This window comes from Camarhynchus parvulus, chromosome 2 (genome assembly GCF_901933205.1).
Source record: "Camarhynchus parvulus chromosome 2, STF_HiC, whole genome shotgun sequence".
Classification (NCBI taxonomy): domain Eukaryota; kingdom Metazoa; phylum Chordata; class Aves; order Passeriformes; family Thraupidae; genus Camarhynchus; species Camarhynchus parvulus.
This window is the reverse complement of record NC_044572.1, coordinates 24901445-24921166: the sequence shown is the minus strand read 5'-3', so window position 1 is coordinate 24921166 and position 19722 is coordinate 24901445. Positions and strand designations below refer to the sequence as shown.

General features: G+C 42.6%; 1 protein-coding gene across 1 annotated transcript; it reads left to right on the top strand.

Moving 5' to 3' along the window:
- Nucleotides 1-1693: 1693 nt before the first annotated feature.
- PDK4 (pyruvate dehydrogenase kinase 4) lies at nt 1694-11767 on the top strand. The gene is made up of 11 exons (XM_030971237.1): nt 1694-1841; nt 2689-2830; nt 3841-3912; nt 4480-4664; nt 5099-5188; nt 5704-5781; nt 6406-6482; nt 7012-7110; nt 7407-7517; nt 8195-8308; nt 9256-11767. The coding sequence occupies exons 1-11, from the start codon at nt 1694-1696 to the stop codon at nt 9397-9399; spliced, it is 1260 nt and encodes a 419-aa protein (XP_030827097.1). The 3' UTR covers nt 9400-11767.
- The last annotated feature ends 7955 nt before the right edge of the window (nt 11768-19722 follow it).

Here is a 19722-nt window from a genome sequence, read left to right as displayed (position 1 = left end):
AACTGCGATAACTGCCTACTCCAGATTTTATTGCAAAGAGTTAATTTTGAGGTCCCTGCTTGTCACTAATTAGTGGCTTAAGGAAGAAAGTGGAACTAAACAAAAGCTATCCTACATGTTTCGTGGTTTAAACAAATTTGTATGATATTTTAATTTCTGTGAATCACTTGCAACTGGCAGGCAAACCAAGTTGAAACAGTCAAAAGCAAATCTCAAATTCTTAAATTTTTAACTTCTGGAAAGGACAGGAAGTTATTAAATTTGCTGCTATTTGATGTCTAACTATTGCTTCATTTCACATTTCATATGCCAACATTCGATCACTGTGGTAAACCAGAATATATCTCATGGAAAAATAACAGAATAATTCTCCCAATAAAATAATAAAACAGGGAGCAATAAAATAATAAAACATGAAGTACAGCGGGAGTAGAACCATAAGTAGGGAAAATAGATATACTAGGAAGACAAAAATAAGATAAAGTTAAAAAAACAGTCTAATGGCAAGCTAAAGTATTTTCCTCTGTCTATTAAACTACGTGCACAGCTTTCTTGTGAGGAATTTGATCTTTCTTCCCTTGAAAAAGAGTTTACATGTTTGTGTAAATATATGCGTGTAAAATTGGACTGGAGAGTTGTATGCAAATATTAGGGCACAACTATTTTGCATTATTTTACTGCCACATGCTCCTGCTGTTACAGACCAAGTTTTTGGATGTCAGAAAGGCCTCTGATGACATGAATTCCATCCTTCCATGCCTTATGCAAACCCTGCTGTCAGTGAAGTGGCCTGGGGAAAAGGCCAGGCAGCACTGGAGATCCAAGCTCCTTCCCCAGCAAAGAGGAAAGGTGAGGGGGCTTTTCCCAGCTCGACTGTGACCCTGGGAGAGGAGCTGTCCCTGAGAGCCTTGTGTCATCCCCTTCTTAGGTCAGCTCTAGTGACAGTAAATAAAGGCCACATGCTGATCTGGGGCCAGTGCGTCACCAGCACAGCTGTCTTCGGGTATTTGGTCACTATTAACCAGGTCACAGCCATGACCTACATGTCGACAACCTGAGGCTGGGATCTGATTTTGCTCCCTTTGCCTTTCACGCAGTCGGCCAGCCGACCCTGGAGCTACCCCGTCAGTGCCAGCACTGCCAGCACCCTCCTGTTATTATGAGTGCAAACACACAACTGCCCCGGGCACCCCTCGGGCCAGGCCATGGCGCCGTGCACCGCTTCCCCCCGAGCCCTGGCGCCCATGGGTGCCTGTCACACCGCGCAGAGCGCCGGACCCCGCAGCCCGTGAGGGGCGGCAGCAGCACGGCGCCCCCGCAGCGGGGCACAGCCGCCCTGCCAGCCTCGCCCGGCCCCTGCCCGGTGCACAAGGTCACCACGGGCGGCGCAGCAGCAGCACCCCGCTCCGTGTGCTCTGGCCCCGCGCCTGCCCCCTGGCCCGGCACCCCTGGCACTGCCCGCGCCGCTGGCGAGGTGCCCGCCGGGCCGGGCACGGGGAATGCCGCCAGCGCCATCACGAGGGGCCCGCGGGGGGCGCGGCCTGCCGGAGCCCCGCCCCCCTGCGATTGTAAATAGAGGCGCTACGTGAGGCCACCCGCCACAGGCGAGGGGACGGTGACAGCCCCGGAGCCCGCGGAGCACTCGCTCTCTCAGCGATCGCTTACCTGCCACGCACCCGCCGGCCCGGCAGCGATGAAGGCCGCCCGCATCGCCCTCCGCAGCGCCGCGCCGCTGGCAGGGGCCAGCGCCGGCAGCAGCAGCGGCCGGTTGCCACAGGAGGTGGAGCAGTTTTCCCGCTTCTCCCCCTCCCCGCTCTCCATCAAGCAGTTGTTGGACTTCGGTGAGAGTCAGGGGGAGCGGAGGGAGGTCGGGGCTGGGGGGCAGCCCAGACTCGGAGGCTCGTTTCCCCATGGAGGAGCGAGCCCGGGGGCTGCCGCAGGCGGGGTGAGGGAGCGGGGCTCTGCGGGACAGAGGGGGCGGCGATCTCCGCCCAGGGGGGTCCGCGCTCAGCCAGCGCTGAAGTCGCTGCCGGCCCTCGGCTCGGCTGCCCAGCGCCAGGGCGGAGGAGAGGAGCGGGGCCGCCGGGTATTCCCAGCCCCGGGGTGGTGGCGGCCGCCTCGGGCGGGCACCCCCGGCCGCAGTTACTCTCCGGCCAGGCGCCAGGGGCTGGAGACCTGCGGGTGCCGCCAACAGAGCTGAAGACGCGCTCCAACACTGCTTCAGCGGTGTTCGCAGCGTGCGGGCACGGAGAGGGGGACATGGGCTGCGGGGCGTGTTCCTGCTCCGTGCACACGGAGGCGGGAGGAGCCTCCGGCGGAGCGAACGCGCAGTTCCCAGCTCCCGTTATCGCTCTGGCAGCTCTGGAGGCTGTGCGCACATGATACTGCCCGACGTCACCCCGGACAACCTCCTGTTTACAGAGGCCGGAGTGGTTCTTAGGGGGTTACAATTAAGTCTCATGTCTAAGTGGGAACTGTACAAGTATTCCGTCCGGGAACACGCTGTGTCTAACTGTCATGTAAACAGCGTTCTCCATAAACATATGACGCCTAACACTTAGGTGAGCTGGCTAGTAAAAACTCATGATTGCAGAGAAATAGAGTCCTGAAGTTTATGGGAAGTCAGCAATCTGTATTTGTACCTTGAAACTTCCTTAAACAAAAACTGTATTTTTGATTTATTCATAGGCTCGACTAATGGATGTGAGAGAACCTCTTTTGCATTTTTGCGACAAGAACTTCCTGTGAGGTTTGCAAACATCTTGAAAGAAATTGATCTTCTTCCTGATAAATTACTAAGCACTCCATCAGTAAAATTAGTAAGAAGCTGGTAAGTAGGAACTGCTTGAATTCAGCATGCAAAGTTACACAGCTTTGAGAATTTTGTTGTTAACAGACTTTTTTTGAATAGTAGAAAGATACAGTAGAAATACAGTTCCTTCATGAAATCTGAGTTGCAAGCTGTTACACACTTTTCTTTTCTAGCATACTAAAATTAAATTGAAAACCAATATGATTATTATATTGTTATCTTTAAATAGGTGTGGGGGGCGGGGAGTTAACAGTTTGAAATAGCTAATAGAGAAGGGAGAAAAGAAAACATGTTCTGTTTCCACACAGCATTACAGACTCTGAGACCCACACAAAAGGGGAAAGCAGGCTATGTACTTGTTTTGATCTCTCACTGAAGGAGTTACTAACAGAGGTTCTATGCCAAAGTATATTGTCTTGACCTGTGCAGCAAGTGTTTGAAATTCAATTAACATAATCTCTGCAGTTGACACAGTGGTTGAATCTGATTTAACCTTACTTACTGGCACAGTTGCAGCATTTGCCAGGATGGCTGACATAAGGAGCAGAAGTATTAGAGTCAGATCTAGAAACTCTTCTTAATATAGCAAACTGTTGTGCCTTTGCTGTATGCGTCAAGGCTGTCAGATGTTAGTGCAAGCGGCTCAGCTACTTAGCTTCTGCCAAAGCTGATCAGATTTGGAAAAATTTTGCTTAAGTGGCTTCCTGATTGGCATTGGCATTTGGATCTTCTTCTGAAATACATCTCTTCTAAAGAATTATAAGAGGATCTTGTGTACCTTAAGTGAGGGCTTAGATTCCTTTCTGATGGCAGGCACAAGGGAAAAAACAACTTCTGGAGTTTAGGCAGCCAAGAAATGTCCATCTGTCATTCCATTGTTGGTTGTAACTTGGCTATTTCAAAGATACTTAAAGCTCCTAGATGATTTGTTAGGACTAATGATGTGCACAAGACAAAGTATTTTTGATATTGCTAGATTGACAAAAATCAAATCAATAGCAAATATTTCTTGTCTTCTTTTTCAATAGGTACATCCAAAGCCTAAAAGAGCTGATTGAATTCCATCAAAAAAGCCCAGATGACCAAAAAGTCTTATCTGAGTAAGCTTTTCATGTTTTTCTTTGAACTTTTTAGTTCACATTCTACTTTTCACAGTATATTCACTTTAGACTGACAGACATGATGAGCTGAATTTGATAATCTGGCAGGAAGACCTGAACGTTGAACAAGCCGGTCAAAACCTCAGACTGTGTCTGGCAGTGCTGCAAATAAATATGACCTGTTGCAGCCTAATTTCGAGGTCATACTGCCCCTTGAACTGTCATGACAGAGAAATTTAAAAAAATTATCTGTGCAGTCATATCTCTGCTTTTTTCCAAGATGTCAGCTTGGGATCTTTTTCCTTATCTTACATTTTCATCTGCTTAAATAAATGAGTAAACAGGGGGTGAATTTGATATGGCTCATTATAGCTTTTGTTTTAAAAATGCCAAATACTTCTGTGTTAGGTCAATAATGAATTACTTTTAAAAAACACACTGTATTTTGTATTAAGGCTGTTAAGCACTTACCTGTGCTGGTGCTAGATTAGATAATTACATCTAAAAAGCTTGCTTCTATGTAGTCTGAGAATAATGTTCTAAAAAGTTTTTTTTTTTTTAACCTAGCTTTATAGATACTCTGATTAGAGTCCGAAACAGACATCATGATGTGGTTCCTACAATGGCGCAAGGAGTAATTGAATACAAAGACACTTTTAAAGTGGATCCTGTCACCAATCAAAACATACAGTATTTTTTGGATCGTTTTTACATGAGCCGTATTTCCACCCGGATGCTAATGAACCAACACAGTAAGTAGAAATTTTTACCTGAGAGGAAACTTCAACCTAATGAGTAACATGGTAATGTAAACACTTCTTAAAACTGCTGGGGAACTGCTTTACATGATTTTGTGTGACACTGAAAAGTTAGAAATTGAATCTCTCACTTAAGAAAGTAATGGGAAAACTTGTTTTCTAGACTACAGAACAATTGAAATAGCTCTTTTGTGGAATATGTAGGGATATCATTCTTTATGTCTGAAAAACCTTTAGATGTGAGCTACAGAAAAGCCAACATAGTTTGCTGACAGTAGATAGTATTTTAACTCATAAAAGGCATAAACAATATTCAGTATTTTATGAAATTATATGTTGTTATCACCATGCATTAGTCTCAGTTTTGGGGCTTTTTTTTATAACACAGTATTTGGGATTAAATGTTGTATTGTTCTCATGTCAAACAGCTCTTCTTTTTGATGATAAGTCTGGCTCGGGGCACCCCAGGCACATTGGAAGTATTGATCCTTGCTGTGACGTTGTTGAAGTAGTGAATGGTGCGTATTCTCAGAGCTTTAACGTTTCTCTTCCTATTAGTATCTCTATTGGATTCCAAGCAATTTGGGTAACCAGCTTCAGTTGTAGAGGATGCTGACTGGCTTTAATTGAAATAGCTGAAAGCAGTCTTATCAAAGCATGAGCTTTTAGAGGACAGAATTTAAAATACAAAATAGCAGTAAAAAACCATGTTGGAGTAAGTCCTAGCTAGCGACAGATGAGGTAGGACTTAAGTTGTCTGAGGTGTTGAGATTGGCTTTACCAACTGGTAGATAACAGATGTATCAGTTCCATACAATTATCAAACTGTACAAAGATTTGCTCATGCGTCTGTAATTTTTAGTGCACACAGTGGATGCAATGTTATCATTCCCTTGAGACACATTCCAGTCTTAGACTGTCTAACACCCTAGCAGCTAGGGTGGTTAAAAGCTGTATTCTGCCTTGCATTAGAATGAATTTTTACATTGCTTGATATTATACTTCATATAATTTATTTAAATCATTATTTCAGATGCTTATGAAAGTGCCAAGATGTTGTGTGACCAGTATTACTTGACATCTCCTGAACTGAAACTTACTCAAGTGAATGGTAAGATAAGAGCTTATTGGTATCCAAAACTGAGTCAAAAGTCTCCTAATTCCGTAACCTTAGTGCACATACCAGTTCATCTGGCTTGGGGGTAGTTCCTCTTCTATTTTCTATTATAGGCACCCCATTTAACCTCCCATGTTAGAACTCAAATGTTGGTGTATCTTAATCACAACATTTTTGAGGTACCATTTATAAATTTGAGACAAGTCAGACAAACTTGTACTTAAAGTAATATAAGAAGTTGCTTGAGAGGACCTCCGTATCTGGAGTGAGGAACTGAGGCTGCTGACTGAATGCTGGGTCTGGTCTGAGCTGCCTGCATATGTCTGATGACAGCAGTCTGCTTAATGTTTGAAATCCTTTATAAATAAAAGGGGAATAAATACGTGATTTTTTAATTTGTTTATTTGAAAAGAAACTTGTTAAGCAAGTGGCAATTGTAATGTAAATACTGTAATGAATGCATAAAGCTGTTTGCCAATTTGGGGGGGGGTGGTGGGAGCCAAAAATGAAACTTGATTTCTTTTTTTGTTTGCTTTGGCAACTTGCTCATTGTAACATTTGGATACCATAGAAAAATGTCATCACCCTTTAAGTGTTTTTATTTTTCCTTTCCTTTAGGAAAAGCTCCAGGAGAACCAATTAGCATTGTATATGTTCCATCTCATCTTTTTCACATGCTTTTTGAGCTCTTTAAGGTACGTTAGTATAGACTGAGAGACTGAAGTGGGATGTGGGATTGTGGCCACCAGTAGCCCTTTGCTTTTAGAGATTACATCTGCAGGTTTGCCCTGCTGCCTTTTCCATTCTGGAATGGACAAGGTATTTAAGGACTAGTGAGTGCAGCTGAACTTCAGTGCTGCCAACATGACATACAGAAATCTGGCAACCTTTAGCAACTGCTGAACTTTGCCCTTCTCCAGAAACCTGTTGACTTTAAGGGAGTTATATTATTTAGTTTACTGTGCCTGAGTTGATGTTGGGCAAGAAAGTTGTAATCTTTCACTCAGAAGAGTCTTGGCTATGCTTAGATGCTTTAAATTGTGAGACCTCCTCTCACACCTTTAATGATGATAAATCTGCTCCCATCATGCCAAAATGCTAAGTGTTTCCCTTGGAAACCAGGCACTGATCGGAGTAGAGGATAATTTTGCCTCTGTGTAGAAGGGATTTGGTTTGAAGTGCATGGATTCAACAACCTCTGATCACGGTAACCTTCTCTTACAGAATTCAATGAGAGCAACTGTTGAATTCCAAGAAAAGAGTCCTACCCTTTCTCCAGTTGAAGTGACAGTTGTTCTAGGAAAAGAAGACCTGGCAATCAAGGTATTTTGTTGGCCTACTACAATGCACTTACTGTAATGTTTGTTATTACACCTGCATAGCTGGTTCTATTAAAAGATCTGGCCTCTGAGAACAGGTCAAAGACACTGTGCATGAGCACAAGGGCATTATCTTGATGATATGAGCCTCCATGTAGCACAGTTACCTAGTTGAATAATAATGTGGTGCAAAACAAATCTTTACATTTATGAGTGTTGGAAAGGTGTGTTCAAATAACAGCATTTTAAATACCATTCTTAGTGCATGCTTGTTATTAACTTTGTTCTCTCTTAAATCAGATCTCAGACCGGGGAGGTGGTGTTCCTGTGAGGAAAATTGAGCGGTTGTTTAGCTACATGTATTCCACTGCACCAAGGCCAAATGTGGATGATTCTCGAAATACCCCTCTTGTAAGATACTTTCAATACTCATATTGCAATTTTGTTGTTGTAAGTGTTGGCGGGTTAATAATGAAACACTGTGTCCATCCTGCTGTTCTGTGGAGTATTCAAAAATTTACTGTGCCCCATAAGTATGAATTTACACTTCTTGAAACAATTTTAGTGTTTAGCTTAGCGGACGAAAATATACTTTTAAAGGCATAAAGAAGAAGATTACAACCTGAATCTAACCCCCTCATTTTTTTTTCTTCCTGCATTACAATGACACTAATTTACTTTGTCCTCACTCTCCATTCAGTCCTCAAACTTACTGGAGGCAAGCACAACTGGAACAGTTTTTTAGATTATTATGTTTATCTCCCAGTAGAAAGCTCCTTTTACTAATAAAGCTGTAGTAGCAATAACAAGGGAGGGAAAAATACTGAAATTTAATGTGCAAAAGTGGGACTTATATATAGACCCTCCCTCTTCCATGGAGATCTTTTTTCTTGTGACTTTGAGCTTTTAATGGTCAGCTTCAGCATTCTCTATGAAACTGATTAGAGATTTGTTTTCTTCTAAGAGAAGAGGAAATTCAAAGGATTTTTTAACAGCTTAAAAATCTCTGAAGACTTTCCAGCTATTTAACTTGAAGCCATTAGAGCTAGTAAAAAAATGATTAATTTTATATTGTACTTTATTTTTAGGCTGGCTTTGGGTATGGCTTGCCAATTTCTCGTCTGTATGCTAAGTACTTTCAAGGAGATCTAAATCTTTACTCCATATGTGGTTATGGAACAGATGCTATCATCTACTTGAAGGTATTGTATTTAAATATAGTTAAATAAAAGATTACACCATTAATGCAGTGGTATAACTACTTGTTACCATTTTAAGGTAAACAGATTCTCTGCTCATGAGTAGCTCTTGTTTTTTCTTGAGAAATGACAGATTTGGTAACTGGTTTTTAACTGGTATCAAAAAAAGTCACTTAGCTTTAACTAGTCTACTTGAACAACTGCTAGTGAGAGCCCTGTTGGTTTTCAGATTGTAAGGTGTTATCTACTTGTTCATGGAATACCAAGTACTCAAAGAGAGTGAAGTAAAGGTATGAGCAACAGATCTGGTTTGTTTAATCTGAAAACCAGAAAGTGTGTATAAACTAAATCCTTAAGGAGTCAAGGTGCTTCAACATCGGCCATATAGCCTCTCTATGGGATACCAGCAGATACCAGTAATTTTGAACACCGGGCATATAACTTGTACTGCTGTTTCTGTAAGAAGCCTGCAAACAATACTACATGTTCTTTTCTATTTTCTGTGTCTAATAATGGGAAAAACTTGCTTTGAATTCCTCTTGCTAAACTGAAAACACTTCAGCACAATCAGAGCAGAAGTAGGAAAAGAAGAGACACTGCAGCTATATATATATATGTAACACTTCTATTGGAAAATTTTCACTGGAACTTTGCAAATCAAAGTCCTTTTCCATGCATTCCTGGACTATCTTGAAAACATGTTAGAGGCTACTGCTTAAGGCCTATGAAAAATGCATAAATAGGATGAGATGTTAGTGCAGTTGTCCTACCAAATTACCCAAACCAATCATAGATACTGAAGCACATAAACTACCACATCTATTGCAGAAACATTTGTGCAAATAACTTTGTTTTGTAGTGTCACTGGCTTAACACTTTTGGCATGCTGAATGAATTTTTGCTGAGTGACATTAGTGAGAGATACTAACCTGTTCCTTCTTGACTTTTAGGCCTTATCAACAGAATCAATAGAAAAACTCCCAGTTTTTAACAAATCAGCTTCCAAGCATTACCAGGCTACCTCAGAGGCAGATGACTGGTGTGTCCCAAGTAAAGACCCAAAGAATATGGCAAAGCAGAGTGCAGCTTCTTGAAGAGACGTTGATATTGAGACATCCCAGGGGATCAAGCTGGCTTCAAGAGCAGCATTTGGAAGTATTCATCTACCTTCAAACAAGCAAGTTTCAGGACTAGCAGAAGAAAAAGAAGATAAGAGTATCATAAACGTAGGGAATATGCACTGAATCTGAAACCTTGCTGTGGACTTCAGGATGAGGAAAATAGGAGCACATATGTCTTTAAAGAAGAGCTGTGTATAGAGAAAAATCAAGCTATTTTTTTACTATGATCAAAGACTTGGTGTGGTAGGGGTGTGCAATTTTTAAATCCTGTTTAATGCTTGAATTCTTAATACTGACTGATAAACGAGTTATGCTGATGCATATTTTTCTGTTAGAATAGTTATCAGCAGTTTATCTTACTACAGAACTTCTCAGGTAGATAATTAGCATCCATACTTTAAAGTTGTATTTATAATATTTGGAAAAGATCTACTTAACATGGCAGTCTTGTAGCAAGATACAAACAGCATTCAAGTACAGCCTGACTGGAAGAGTGGGAGCCTGGGAGATAGGGAGAAAGTCTTTGCCATATATATAGGGAAGTCCCATTTTAAAAAAAAAGCTATTCCAGGATTAATTCTTAAGTGATCTTCATATTAAGTGATGCCTTGCTCTGTGAGTCACACTGCTAGATATTTTATGTTAAACTGTTCATGGGAAATCAGCCAAGTAGGGCTTCTACACATAAGGTAATGAAGAAGAAAATCAGGATATTTTTAAGACCTACTAGAAAGAAATGGAAAGCTACTTGGTTGTAATAGCTCTAACATTAGGGTACATCTGGCCTTTGTCCCTGTATTCTGGAGACTGTATGCCAAGTCAGTTAGGATTTTCCAAGAACTGTAGTCAGACATTGCAAGTTGAACAGAAAGGTTTCGGTGATATGTGTTGTATAAGCATGTTGTGAAGAGCAGCATGTTTAAAACATAGTCTTGTGGCTTGTTTCTGTTGTGCTGTTAGATTAGAGGCTCAATACACTAAACCAACATTGTCTTTTTCAGATTGTCAAATTGTCAGTTTCAAACAGTCACAATGCCATTTCAAATTGTCAAATTTGAAAATTGTCTTTTTCAAATTTGTATTGGACCACATCAGCTCAAAGATGTACATAGGGAAAGTGTACCCTGAAAGCTGTGGCTGAGCACTGAAGGTCTATAGAAAGGTTTTAAGGAGTGGTGTTGGAACTGTAAAAATTTATTCTAAGAACTGTTCATTGCAATGGAAAGAGCTTAGGAAATGTTTCAAAATGTAAACAGCACTGAAAACTACTGGAAAGCTTTTATGAAGAGCAAGATAGGGGAAAATCCCACAGGAAAAATGCCAGTGGGAGAGAGTTGTTCAGAAAATGTTCCATTCTCAGTAAGCTTCTTCCTTGCCCATCTTCTTTGTGTGTTTTCACTTTTGTAAGCAAGGTAGAGTAACAGATGCTAAATTATTGGATGTTGCCAAGGTGGCCAGTCAAAAGTTCATCAGGGCTGTAGAATATTACTTGAATTTTTTTTTACTAATTATCACATTATCTTCTCTGTATGTGATCCTTTGCAAAAAGCTACAAATAGAGTAAAACATCCTGCTCAGTATGACAGTTTTATATTAGAGATTTCTATTTGTAGGGCAGAAAATGACTCCATATTCCACTGTGAATCTAAAATGGTTTTTAATAGGAAACTACCTTTGCATTCTTGAAGTCCTGTTGAGATATATTTCTCATGGAAAATTAAATATATTTTGATATGCCTCATTTATTTTAAAAACTAATTTTAGCTGTATTAATGATAACTGCTGAGCATGATGATCTTAGTACTGCATCTAGGCTGTTTTTATCCCGGTGAATAAGCTGCAGTCACCAAAAGTCACCAGATCATTCATCTGAGCTCAGCTCAGTGAATGATATGGCTAATAAAAAGGAAATACCTTTGTCTGGAATATACAGGTGTAAAAAAGCTGCCATCACCATCATAGAGTAATTGAGTATTTGTTGACTTTTGAATGGAATACAAGGTCACAAACACATACCAAAATAGTCATTGTTGTCAAGTACACATGATTTATACTTTTCTGTCTGTAATGCTTGAGCCTGAGTTATGATCTGATGGTACACTTGTAACACAGCTGCAGCTGCTTCAGTTAGTAATTTCTGTTTCAAAGCAGCTGAGGCACATACGTGCTGCAGAAATGTTTGTGATGCTGCTTGCAGAGCAAAGCTGTGTAACGTTCATGATGCAGGCAGAGGTTGTGAAGCACTTAAGGAACACACATGAAATCTGTATAGTATCTAAGCCATCTACCTAGATAAGACAGCACCTTTTTCAGCATTCACTGACTTTTTATTCTGAAAGCAGAGCTGTAATTTTAAGTCTTATACTTGGATGTAGATGTTGAAATAGTTTTATAATAAAATGTTTTAAATGCTTGTCTGCGTCTTTGTTTTTTAAGAAGTCTGATGCAAGCAAGGGCTTTTTTATTTAAATCTTAGGAAATGGAGTTGAGAAAAACAACACTCATACTATGTCAGGTACAGCAGGGGGGAGAAAGACTGGAAGAATGATCTCCTTGTGCTTAACGTTGCATTGGTTGAGGGGTTACACAGTACCTAAAAGCAGTGCATCACCTTAGCCATGTCCTTACTCTTTTTAATTAGGAGGGTGTTCATTTTGAGACAAGAACTGGGAATGTTCCATCAGTGTGTCTTCTGCACTCTAAAATAGTTGTCTTTTGTTCAGTTTGAAGAGGAGTGTGAAAATTGACTAAGAAAAGAAGACCTCCATCACTGGGTTTATATCTAACAAAAAAGTTTTCCCACAGACTAAAGGGATGGCTGTCTTTCAGCTCTGAAGCAATGGGACAGCTGGCTTTTCATACCTGGTGTGTAAGAAAATGATAATGATCAGATGGTTATGGCCCAGAAGTCCTGGACAGCTGTTGCTTTAGCAGACTTGTGTTGGCTTGGGGCCATCTTGCATCTCTCTTAATTTTAAGAAGAGGGAGTAACTGTAAAAATATACAGTATAAAGTATATATATACTTTACCTGAAAGAGGAGAGGTGGAAACTAGCCTGGCTCCAGGGGTCTGGCAGCAAGTCTAAAAGTGACAGCCTTGTGTACTGAGTTTACCTTCCTTAACAATGAGAGTTTTACCTTCTTAAGGGTTTTGACTCACAATGCCAGGGAAGCAGATTACATGGCATTACTTTGCAATTACAGAAATGTACCACTCTGACATATATCAGTATGCCAGGCGTGTTGGGAGAAACAACCCCAAACTGAAATACACCAGGGACTTCAATAAATTACTACAGCAAACAAAAGGAAACCAACAACAAAAACACCCATTTGTTTTCCCATGATTTTCACCATGCTGCAGTCTCTATAGATAGGACTTGCATATTTCCTGTCAGATTTTTTCGAAGAACTACACATTCATGCATTCTATACCTTGCCTATGGCAGGCTTGGGAGCAGGGGTGCCCAAATGCAGCAGGATGGACCCAGCTGCTGTCTGTGCAACTCCCTGTTGAGCTCATGGCCCCAGCAGACCCAGGACTCTCTGCAGCACACTGTGCACAGAGCATCAGTCCCAGCCAAGCTCCTGCAGTCTAGAAAGCAAAATGTGGGGTTTTTCCTTCCTCTGCACAAGTCCAGGGGGTAAGAGGCCATGCATCAGCTCTTGGTCACTGTGTGGGGCTGGCCTGTTGCTGGCATGTCAGGGGGGCACTGACATCAGCACATTTACCCACAGCTGGAGTGTTCTGGTTTCACAGGAGATAAGCAGGCATTGCACTTTCGCCCTTTGCTCTCTGATTGGGACCTTACACAGCCAGGTTCCTGATGTCAACAGAAACCACGCCAAAGCACCCTGTGTTTTCTCTTCCAGATCATTAGCTAAAAAGTGTACACTGATTGCTGGTTAGTATTACTGGTGCCTTGGGCACACATCCAGATTAATCTCCCTGGAGCCTTGATACACAGTTGTTCATTATCATAATTTTCCTATCACTTAACCAAGTTTTTTAATCCGCCAGACTTTGCCCTTTACATGCAATGATGTGCCTCCCAAAGAATTATTACAAAACAAGTTTTGCTATCTTTGCTGAGAAACACTACTGGACTGGAAAAAATAGTTGGGTCTTTTCCCTCCTTATGGCACCATAACTTTAGAGGATCAGGTGTAACACCAAAGAATTTTTTGCCTTTAAGTTCTTTAGCCATTTAGCAAACAGGAGGTAGAACATGGCAGCTTATGATCCCTCAGCTCAGCTAATTTTTGGGGGTGGGGATGGTGAAGAATAAGGGGCACACTTCTGCATTTACATCTTTGGGTTTGTATTTCCCAAAAACTGACAACACAGTTTTAAATGCCTATGTCCTGACCCTGTATTACAGGCCCTAAGGTGGCTTTGCACATCTGTGCTGTTGTACACAACTGGACAGAATGACTGACTCATTACCTGGCTAGATGCTGCTACTCCTCACAGTCAGCAAGGAGAAAGGACATGTTGGTAGGCAGCTTCAGTCAGTCCTGCTTCTCTCCACTCACCTCACAGGGAAGAAAGGGCAGAAATACCCACGGGCAGTCTTAATTCCTCCCCACAATCTCAAATCCTGGGTGTCAAAGCAAGTAGCTGGAACACAGTCCCGGCTCTTCGGAATATCCTGAGGGCTCTTAATAAGGTAAGATTTTTATATAAACAGAAAAATACGTATGGGAGGCATGTATGTGTATGTATGATCAGGAGCTGCTCCTCAGCAGCTCTCCTCAATATTCCTCCTGCAGCTATGAAAGAAAATCAAAGCAGAGTGCAACAAAATGGTCCATGTAAAATTAGCCCAATTTCCCTGTGTCACACTTGCTTTGCAGTTTGTAACAGGAAGGGGAAAGAAAGGAAAGTATCTGATTTCCTGCTGTGTGAGTGGCACAGCCTTGAGGAATGAATCTTACTGCCTTCCTAGGAGTCATGGCCAATTGAAAATGCAGACAGAACTGTGATGCAGGAAACACAGCAAGAGGAGTGACCACCAATCCTATTATTTTGAGCTGCTGAACATCCTCCTGGAATGTGACAGAGTTTCTAGTTTAGAACAGGTGTGCTTTAAGTTACATTAATGTGATACAGCCCTGTCTGCAAACCTTCAAATAAGAAAATCAAGGAAAAAAAAAAAAAAAGACACTTGTTTACATTGCTGTTATAGGTTGGGCTTTCTGTACTTTGTCACATCACTGGACTGGGCCTGAAAGCTGAGAACCTTGGCATGGGATTGGGCACACCGAGTACGACACCTTATCATGGCACTGTGTACATGTCCGTGTGTGTGCTGAGGTGTGAGCTGGCTATCCCAGCTGCCTCTCATGACCAGTGTCAGTGTACCCAGAGAGCTCCAGAAAGCTCTTCAAAAACAGACACCTACTTCTGGTGCCTGAATAGTGGTCCTGTCTCCAGTGGCAGAGTTAACTGACTGTAATGGAGCCCCAGACACGGGGGCATCTCCAGGCACCTGTATTTAGATGGCTTCAGCTGTGAGCTGGCTCCCAGCTCATTCAGTTACCTAAAAATAGACACCCAGTCCTATATGAGGCAGGCTGGAGTACTCTTCCTGTCACTCATCTGTCACTCTGGAAGACAGAGGTCTTCCACAAGTTCTTTGTCATGCCTGCTAGTCCCATGCAAATACCTTGTATGGGCAATCCTGGCTTTCTAAAGTATCAGTGAATATTTATGTTTAGGTAAATGACTCAAGCCCTCTTACTAGTTCTGTGTGGTTGTGGGAAACTGGAAATACAGAGCTCAAAATTACATTGCTGCTGTGTCATTGCTGGCCAGGGTGGATATATAATGGAAAATCCCAGACAATATTTATTCTGCAGCAAATGCCAATGGGATCACTGCAGATGAGCTGGCTGCTGGCACAAACTGTGTCAGCCTGGAGCTGCCTCTGTGCAGCTTGTCATCACTGACACTGCTGATCTGTCTGGGTTTGGGACTGGTCCTAGGGCCACATGGTCGCAGGAGACAGCATGAGGCTCATCACTCTGCACCCCACAGGGCAGCAGTGCTGCCAGACAGCTCTGAGCCATGCTTACTACTCCTGGGACAGCCAAATACCAATTGCTGAGCAGACCTTTTACAGAAACTTAGGAGCTAACTGTAGCTGATGCTGATTGTTAAATGCCATGAGGCACACGGATAAACCAGATGCACCAAAAGCTCTTTTTTGTAGTGTTTACTCCTCAGCGTGGTTTTCTCTTCCTAGCAGCTTTACTGCCCACAACACCCTGGGTTGATTTTTAACAAATTAACTGGAAAACAGGTTTGAATACCTGCCAGGGCTACTTGCTGTCTCCTCCAATCCCTGTGGCGTGCAGCAGAGTTAGTAACAAGCATTGCAAAGACTATTGGTGCCCAGTGTCACTCCCCTACTCACAAAGGGCATTACAGGTGGAATTCAACCTTCACACGGGGCTGGATCAGACGGTTTGGACCACTCTCAGTGTTACCAGGCTTGTGTCATTGCCTCACAGATCACAGAAAGCTGTTTGCTCAGGCATAAAACTATGTTTGTGTTGACACTTGTTTCTGCTTAGTTAGGGCCTGTTATAAAACCTTCTGATCTCAACTTTCCCCCGCTTCTAATCAGCTTCACCTCCGGTTTTACATAAGTACACAATGAAGAAATCTTCATTTTCAAGATCTGGCCAGGGACACCTGAAGTTTTCATTATTCATGTTATTAATGGAGATGTCCAGAAATCTGCTGGTACAAATTTGTTCATGTGCTTCTCCTCCAAGGCCTTGCCCTCTTGTTCCTGTGTTCTTCCTACTCCTACTGATGCCTGGCTTTGCATGGTCTGAGCCTATCCTCTGTAGCCAAAGGATGGGAACAGTCCTTTGGAGACATGCCACAATTCCAAAAGCTTTTGATGATTTTTCAAGGCCACTGACTGGTCAGTTCACTTGAGGAAAAATCAAATTGTAACACCTTCTGCATATTCCCAGGCTAAGAAGAACAACATCTTCTTACATAGATGTTGTTTTGAATGGCAACATCTATGTAAGAACAGCTGAAACAGTGTCAGAATTATTCACTGGACTGCCATAAACTGATGCAGACAGACCTTGGAAATTACATTTCAGTACTCAGGACTTCCTGAAAGAGATGTTACCATCCTTCTCCAACAGATTGTTCTTGCCTTTTCCTTTGCAGCAGAATGATATTCCTCACCTCTGAGCATTGATCTTAAGGCAGAGGATTTGTCTTGACTTTAAATCTAAGCAATAGTGGTCAAACAAAGCAGAGAAGAACTGGGGATCCTCCCAGTTCTTCACAGGAATAAACATATCCACTGCCTTAGGAAATGAGAGTTTTGGAGGAAAAAGGTCTACCCTTATCAGGGGGCTGTTTCTTTTCATAAGAGTAGAAGAAGATTCCAGCAAAGCTGTTGACATTGAAAGAGGAAAATAAATGTTTTTCAGCATTTCTTTAAAGTATATTTACAGTGGAAAGTTTCGGGGTTTTAAACAATGTAAACAATTTTAGGAAAATAGCAGTATATTGGTGTAAATTACAGTAAATTTTCACTTATAGAAGTATTTTTTACTGTAGATTAGTAAAAAAATAATAGAATAATAGATTCAGAAGCAGTTATTCAGTTGATATTATTTCAATAGTGTGTGAGTATGGAATACAGCATATAGATGATGCATCAATGGGTTGTCTATAAGCATGTCTGAGAACTGCTGATTGAATTTGATCAAATTCCCTGCTCTTTTCTGTGATGTTTCTAACACATGCTCTTTTTCAATTGATAAAAGAGTGTAATATAGTGTGGGATCAACATATTAAACAATATGACAGTAGTAATAATTCACCTTTAGACTTCACACCATGTCCACTGAAATCTGTGACAAGCTTCCTGTTGACACCAGTGAATGGTGGACAAAGCCAAAACAGTTTGAGTTGCTGATCTGTAGAAGAGACACACACACCCCTAAAGGTCTCTAGAAAACAGCAAGCAAACTAATTTTTGAGTCCTTCAGGGTGCAAGAGCAGACAAGAGGTTGGCCTCACTCTGTTACCTGCCATGAGATCTGCAAGATGGCACTCATTGTGCAGGAGGAATTTAAAATCAAGAGCCACAGCTAGGAGAGGAAGATAAGTATATGACTGACATTTAGACCTTTAAGATATGTTGAACATAAATGTGTGTATGCACATATGGCAAATTTAAATATACTGAACTGGATGACAGCTCTGGCTTCAGCTCATCCTCCTTACTTAATGCAGTCCAGCCCTTATACTGGAGAAGCCTGAGATCCAAACACTCCTGAGCAGAGGGAGATCAGCTCTCAGCCTCTCTGTTCAAGTCAGGTGAGACCAAAAGCCCTGATACACGCTGCAAAGTCTGGGTGCAGAGACACCATTGTGTCTGAGGTGTGTGTCCCTGTTCCACAAAGTGGGCAGTTTGTCCTTGCATCCCCAGCCACCAAGAGCCCCACTGAGATAAAGGGGTTTTGTCTGTGCCTGGAGAGAGAGGGACAGAACTCTTTAGCAGCACATGACAGTGACTAGCCACAGCTTGTGCTCATTTCACACAGCTGAGGCTTTTTTAGAAAAGGATTAAGAGTGTCCAAACCCCAAACAATGTGAAGGCCTGCTTCAATACGCCTGGAAGATTATTCCAGCTGTTTGGGGCCGGGTACCTAAAAAAGCAAAGCTTGCCTCCCATAGTTAGTGGAGCTCCAGACACTTGGACATGAATAGCTTGGTTTAAGCAGAGGGCAGACTGGCAGCTAGTGCTGGATAAAAGGATACAAAACAGCACTGTAAATAAGAAATGAACAATTATAAACCTTTAAAATACCCTTCAGGAAACACATGGCTGCTGTCTGCTGCTAGCTGCTGGATCTTTTGTTCCACTTATAGCTTTTCATCCTTTTTTTTTTTTTTTTTTTTTTTTTTCTTATGAGGACAAACCCTGGCTGCATATATACAGCATAGCCTGCTCCAGCCAGGACTGGAAGCAATGGTGCCTCTGGCTGCTGTTCTGGCAGCCTCCTGAGCCAGGGCCAGGGAACCCACGGGCACAGCGTGTTCCCTGCCGGCTGCGCTGGAAGCTTCAAAACATGTTTGTGTCGAGTCAGCAAGAACCGCCCACACCGGTCATGCCTGCTCTCTCTGCCTTTCCAGGCTGCTGGAAGGAGCTGTGTCAAAGTCCAAGCCCACGTTTAAGTCTGTTCCAGGTGTTACCCGCAGTTGGCTCCTGCCTGCCCAGAGTCACTTACCCACCATCTCACCAATGCACCCAGGTCCCCTGAAAGTGCTCTGTGTCGGAAAGGGCAGCTCTGCCTGCGCTCAAATGAGTTCCAGCAGCTGGGCAGAACTCTGTGCCATCTGATAGCAAACCCTTCCACACTCACAGCACGGCCAGGCAACAGCAGACAGTGTGTCCTGGTCCGCTGAAAAAGGAGTCCTTCTCTTTGATCTTCCACAGACAGCATGCGCCCCCTGTCAAAGGCTCAAAGGGACACCAAGGGCGCGGCTCAAGTACAACTCTGAAGCACACAGGGGCTGTGCGGGGTGCCCTGCAAGAGGGGACCATGGCAGCTGTAGCACAGCATGTCAAGCGCTCAGTGGAGTTTCAATCAGCTGGAAATTCAAGCAGGAGAGAGTTGGGATACAGAGACCTCCAGCATTCAGCTCCCTGCAGTGTCAGGGTCTCTTGGGTGCCTCCATCCAGCCTTGCTAATGCCACCTGTCTGCCTGGGAAGGGGCTGTGTCTGTTTGCCTGTGACCGTGTTCGCAGGGGTCCGAGGATGAGGGAAGAGACAAGGATCTGACTCCATGTTTCAGAAGGCTTGATTTATTATTTTATGATATATATTATATTAAAACTATACTAAAAGAATAGAAGAAAGTATTTCATCAGAAGGCTAGCTAAGAATAGAATAGGAAAGAATGATAACAAAGGCTTGTGGCTTGGACTCCCTGTCCGAGCCAGCTCACTGTGATTGGCCATTAATTAAAAACAACTACATGAGCCAATCACAGATCCATCTGTTACATTCCACAGCAGCAGATAATCATTGTTTACATTTTGTTCCTGAGGCCTCTCAGCTTCTCAGGAGGAAAAATCCTAAGGAAAGGATTTTTCATAAAAGATGTCTGTGACAGTTTGCCCATTGTTAAAGCTCCCTGAAGTGCAGGAGAAAATGTTTGGGTTTGCCTTGACCTTGCAGTTCCTGCAGTGGAAAGCCGCTCTGCACAGAGGGGCTGCAGCCCACACTGGGGCTTGTGAGTCCTTG

Excerpts from the sequence above, each read along its gene's own strand:
- PDK4 (XM_030971237.1), top strand. The coding sequence starts at position 1,694 with ATGAAGGCCGCCCGCATCGCCCTCCGCAGCGCCGCGCCGCTGGCAGGG. Across the intron at positions 7,518-8,194 it reads ATTCTCGAAATACCCCTCTT|GCTGGCTTTGGGTATGGCTT; the intron begins GTAAGATACTTT and ends CTTTATTTTTAG. Across the intron at positions 8,309-9,255 it reads ATGCTATCATCTACTTGAAG|GCCTTATCAACAGAATCAAT; the intron begins GTATTGTATTTA and ends CTTGACTTTTAG.